Source organism: Nelumbo nucifera, chromosome 8 (assembly GCF_055504915.1).
Source record: "Nelumbo nucifera cultivar China Antique chromosome 8, China Antique-T2T, whole genome shotgun sequence".
NCBI lineage: Eukaryota > Viridiplantae > Streptophyta > Magnoliopsida > Proteales > Nelumbonaceae > Nelumbo > Nelumbo nucifera.
This window is the reverse complement of record NC_142656.1, coordinates 40,431,159-40,435,496: the sequence shown is the minus strand read 5'-3', so window position 1 is coordinate 40,435,496 and position 4,338 is coordinate 40,431,159. Positions and strand designations below refer to the sequence as shown.

Here is a 4,338-nt window from a genome sequence, read left to right as displayed (position 1 = left end):
ATGGCAAAGCATTAGTGACCAGATAATTTACAATGTTCGCATACCAAGGTGCTATCTCATTCACCGAGAATAATTTCTCATCAAGGAACGTCTCTTGTAGAGGAAGTTCATCCTCCACATGAACCAAACGACTCAAGTGATTGGCCACATGATTTTCTGCACCCTTTTTGTCCTTGATCTCCAAATCGAATTCGCTCAAGAGTAGTACCCATCTTATTAATCTTGGTTTCACCTCTTTTTTTGTCATTGAGTAACGAAGAGCTACATGATCAGAATAGACAATGACTTTAGTACCAAGAAAATAAGACCAAAACTTTTCTAAAGCAAAAACAACAACTAAAAGCTCCTTCTCAGTGGTGGAGTAATGTTTCTGAGAATCATTCAAAGTTTTTGAGGCATAATAAATGGCATGAGATGCTTTCCCAATTCTTTGACCCAAAACGAAGCCTACGGCATGGTCACTTGCGTCGCACATGATCTCGAAGGGAACATTCCAGTCGGGGGCTGAATGATTGGGGTAGAAGTCAATAATTCTTTTAGCCTATCGAAGGCCTTCTTACATGTCTCATTAAACTCAAAAGCCACATCCTTTTGTAGCAACCTGCATAGGGGTAATGCTGTTTTGGAGAAGTCCTTGATGAATCTCCTGTAAAAACCTACATGTCCAAGGAAGGAACGAACTTCCTGCACACTAGTGGGTAAGGTAAAGAATGAAGAATATCAACTTTAGATTTATCTACCTCAATTCCCCTAGATGAAACAACATGACCCAAAACTATACCTTGTTCAACTATGAAATGACATTTTTCAGAATTCAGCACAAGGTTAGTTTCTATGCATCTTTGAAGAACAAGTTTAAGGTTATGCAAACAGTTGCCAAAGGAGTCTCCATAAACTGTGAAATCATCCATAAAGACTTCTATGATGTTTTCAATGTAATCTGAAAATATGCTTAGCATACACCTTTGGAAAGTGGCAGGGGCACTGCAAAGGCCAAAGGGCATGCGGCGGTATGCAAAAGTTTCGAATGGGCATGTGAATGTTGTCTTTTTTTTATCTTCTGGAGCAATTGCAATCTGAAAGTACCCTGTATAGCCATCAAGGAAACAATAGTAAGAATGACCAGCTAACCTTTCAAGCATTTGATCAATAAAAGGTAAAGGGAAGTGGTCTTTGCGGGTTACAGCATTCAATTTTCTATAATCTATACAAACCCGCCACCCATTTTGGATATGGGTGGGAACCAATTCATCATTCTGATTTTTCACCACAGTTATTCCTGTCTTTTTGGGGACCACTTGAATCGGGTTCAGCCTTCTTTGTGGTTGATGGGAAGGTTTCGCTCCTTCTTCAAGCAAGATGCGGTGCATGCATGTAGACGGGCTGATTCCCTTGATATCCGCAATCATCCAACCGATAGTCGTCTTATGCTCCTTAAGAACTTGCACAAGCTTCTCTTCCTGTGGTGCGCTAAGGCTGATAGAGATGATCACCGGTAATGTCTCTCCATCTCCAAGGAATACGTACTTGAGGTGACTAGGGAGAGGCTTCAATTCTGGAATGGGGGCCTGCAAAACATAGGGTAAAAGTCTCTTATCAGAAACCGGCAACATAATATTAGGAGCATTACCTAACTGTGGTAACTCCGGGGAATTATCCAATGCTGCAATCATTTCCTGCAAAACAGCATTCAACATTGGCTCCTCTTTCTCAAGGTGCTTACTAATGGAAAAGAGTCAATCGCGTCCACAAAACAAATAGGATCATCATCAGTAGGATATTTCATGGCATCATAAATATTAAACTTAACAATTTCACCTTCAAATTCCATGGTGAGTGTGCCATTATGAACATCTATCTTAGTCTTGGATGTCTTCAAAAATGGTCTTCCTAACAAAATAGGAGTGGTTTGATCACCATTATCCATATCAAGCACATAAAAATCAGTAGGAAAAACCAAATCATTTCACCATCAAATTCCATGGTGAGTGTGCCATTATGAACATCTATCTTAGTCTTGGATGTCTTCAAAAATGGTCTTCCTAACAAAATAGGAGTGGTTAGATCACCATTATCCATATCAAGCACATAGAAATCAGTAGGAAAAACCAAATCATTTACCTTTACAAGAACATCCTCAACTACACCCTTAGGATAGACATTTGACCTATTAGCTAAATGGATCACAACACCAGTTTTATTTAAAGGTCCAAGTTTTAAAGAAGAATATATGCAATACGGCATGACATTGATAGAAGCTCCTAAATCTAACATGGCCTTCTCAATTCTAGTGTTGCCTATCACGCAGGGGATAGTGAACGTACTTTGTAGGGAGTTTTCTTTGAATAACTGCGGAAACATTCTCCCCTACTCTCACCTTTTCACATCCTTTTAGTTTCTGTTTCCTCTTATGTGTGCACAATTCTTTCAGAAATTTAGCATAACGAGGCACTTGTTTAATAGCATCTAAGAGTGGAATGTTTACCTCGCATCTACAGAAAGTTTCATAAAATTCTTTGAACTGCTCATCCTTCCTAGTCCCTACTAAAGCATTAGGAAAAGGTGGTACCGATTTATAATCAGAAAGAGGAGGAAACTTGCGCTTAGGTACTTCATCGTTATTGGGAACGATGTCTTTCTCCTTTCCTTGATACAACACTGCAGGGGCTGCCCTTGCTGGAGTCTCCACCTCTTTACCACTTCTCAAAATGATCGCACTTGCATTTTCTTTTGGGTTCACAACCGTTTGAGAGGGTAATTTCCTTGAACACTGTGCCTCTAACTGATTAATTTTCGTCGCCATCTGTCCCATCTGATTATCCAAAAGTTGGATATTGGCCCTCGCCTCTTGCTGAAATTGCAAGGTGTTAGTGGCAAGAGTTTTAACAATATCCTCTAAAGACATACCTGTATAGGAAGTTTGGGCTGGCTGTTGTCTAGAGGGGTGCGGCTGATATGGCTGAAAAGTTTGGCGGTTTTGGGGGTTCCCATAGCTGAGATTGGGGTGATCCCTCCATCCTGGGTTATATGTGTTTGAATAGGGATCATGTTTCCTTTGCAGTTGCCCTAGAAAACCACCTGCCGCATTCACTTGTTCAACGGACTCCTCTTGAAGAGTTGGACACATATCAGTTGGATGCCCTACTACCAAGCATATCCCACAAGCCTTCACCAGTTGAATATTACCTACAGCCATTTGGCGAACAAGAGATGTCAGACTTGCAATTTGTTGTTCTAAGGAAGAGATGTTTACCTCGTTAGCATGCTTTGATGGAGGGTTAAGCCTATAGCCGAACTGCTGAGAGTTGGCCGCCATATTTGCAATCAGATTTCTTGCGGCCTCAGGGGTTTTATCTACTAAGGCCCCTCCACTAGAAGCATCAACCATGCTCCTATCAGTAGGTTGAAGTCCCTCATAAAAATACTGAATAAGTAGTTGCTCGCTGATTTGATGATGGGGACAGCTTGCACATAATTTTTTAAAACATTCCCAATATTCATGTAGGGACTCCCCGTTGTATTGCCTTATACCGCAAATTTCTTTTCTGATGATGGCCGCCCTTGAAGTTGGGAAGTATTTTTCTAGGAATAGCCTCTTCATCTCGTTCCATGTGGTAATACTCCCGGAGGGTAGAAAATAGAACCAATCCTTAGTCGAATCCTTAGCCGAATCCTTCAGAGAAAATGAGAAGGCTCTCAGTTTGATTCGCTCTTCAGTTACCCCCATGGGTTTCATGCCCGTGCATACCACATGCAGCTCCTTCAAGTGCTTGTGAGGATCCTCACCTGCAAGACCATGAAAAATGGGTAAGAGATGTATCAATCCAAATTTTAATTCGAAATTAACATCAGCGTCTAAAGCAGGGAAAGTTATGCATAAGGGTTGCTGATTTAAATCCGGTGCAGCAAGCTCTTTCAAGGTTCGATTTCCAGCCATGATGTCCTCTTCTCTCAAATCAGATCCGCTAACAGATAGAGAATCCAAGGCAGAATCGTTCTCCTCGGAATGACTCCGAGCTTCTCTCCTTAACCTGTGCAAAGTCCCTTCTATTTCCGAATCGAATTGCAAATTACCCTTCTTAGAAAATCAGGTTTCAAGCATAAATTAAGGGAAACCTAATAAAACCTAAACGACATACCATAAAAAAAATAATAATAATAAAAATAATAAAAGAAAACCTAGAATGAGGAAAACAAACAAACAAAATAGAAAATAATCTATGCTAAAAAACAAACAATACTAAAAAATTTTTTTTTTCAAAAATTTCAAGAACGAAACAATGTTCACGAGAAGCACAAAAATTGATTAGAATACTCCCCGAAAATGACGCTAAAATT

General features: G+C 40.2%; 1 protein-coding gene across 1 annotated transcript; it reads right to left on the bottom strand.

Annotated features, from left to right (window-relative positions):
* Positions 1-2,287: 2,287 nt before the first annotated feature.
* Positions 2,288-3,937, bottom strand: LOC104590989 (uncharacterized). The gene has a single exon (XM_088893816.1). The coding sequence runs from the start codon at positions 3,935-3,937 to the stop codon at positions 2,288-2,290; it is 1,650 nt and encodes a 549-aa protein (XP_088749942.1).
* Positions 3,938-4,338: the final 401 nt, after the last annotated feature.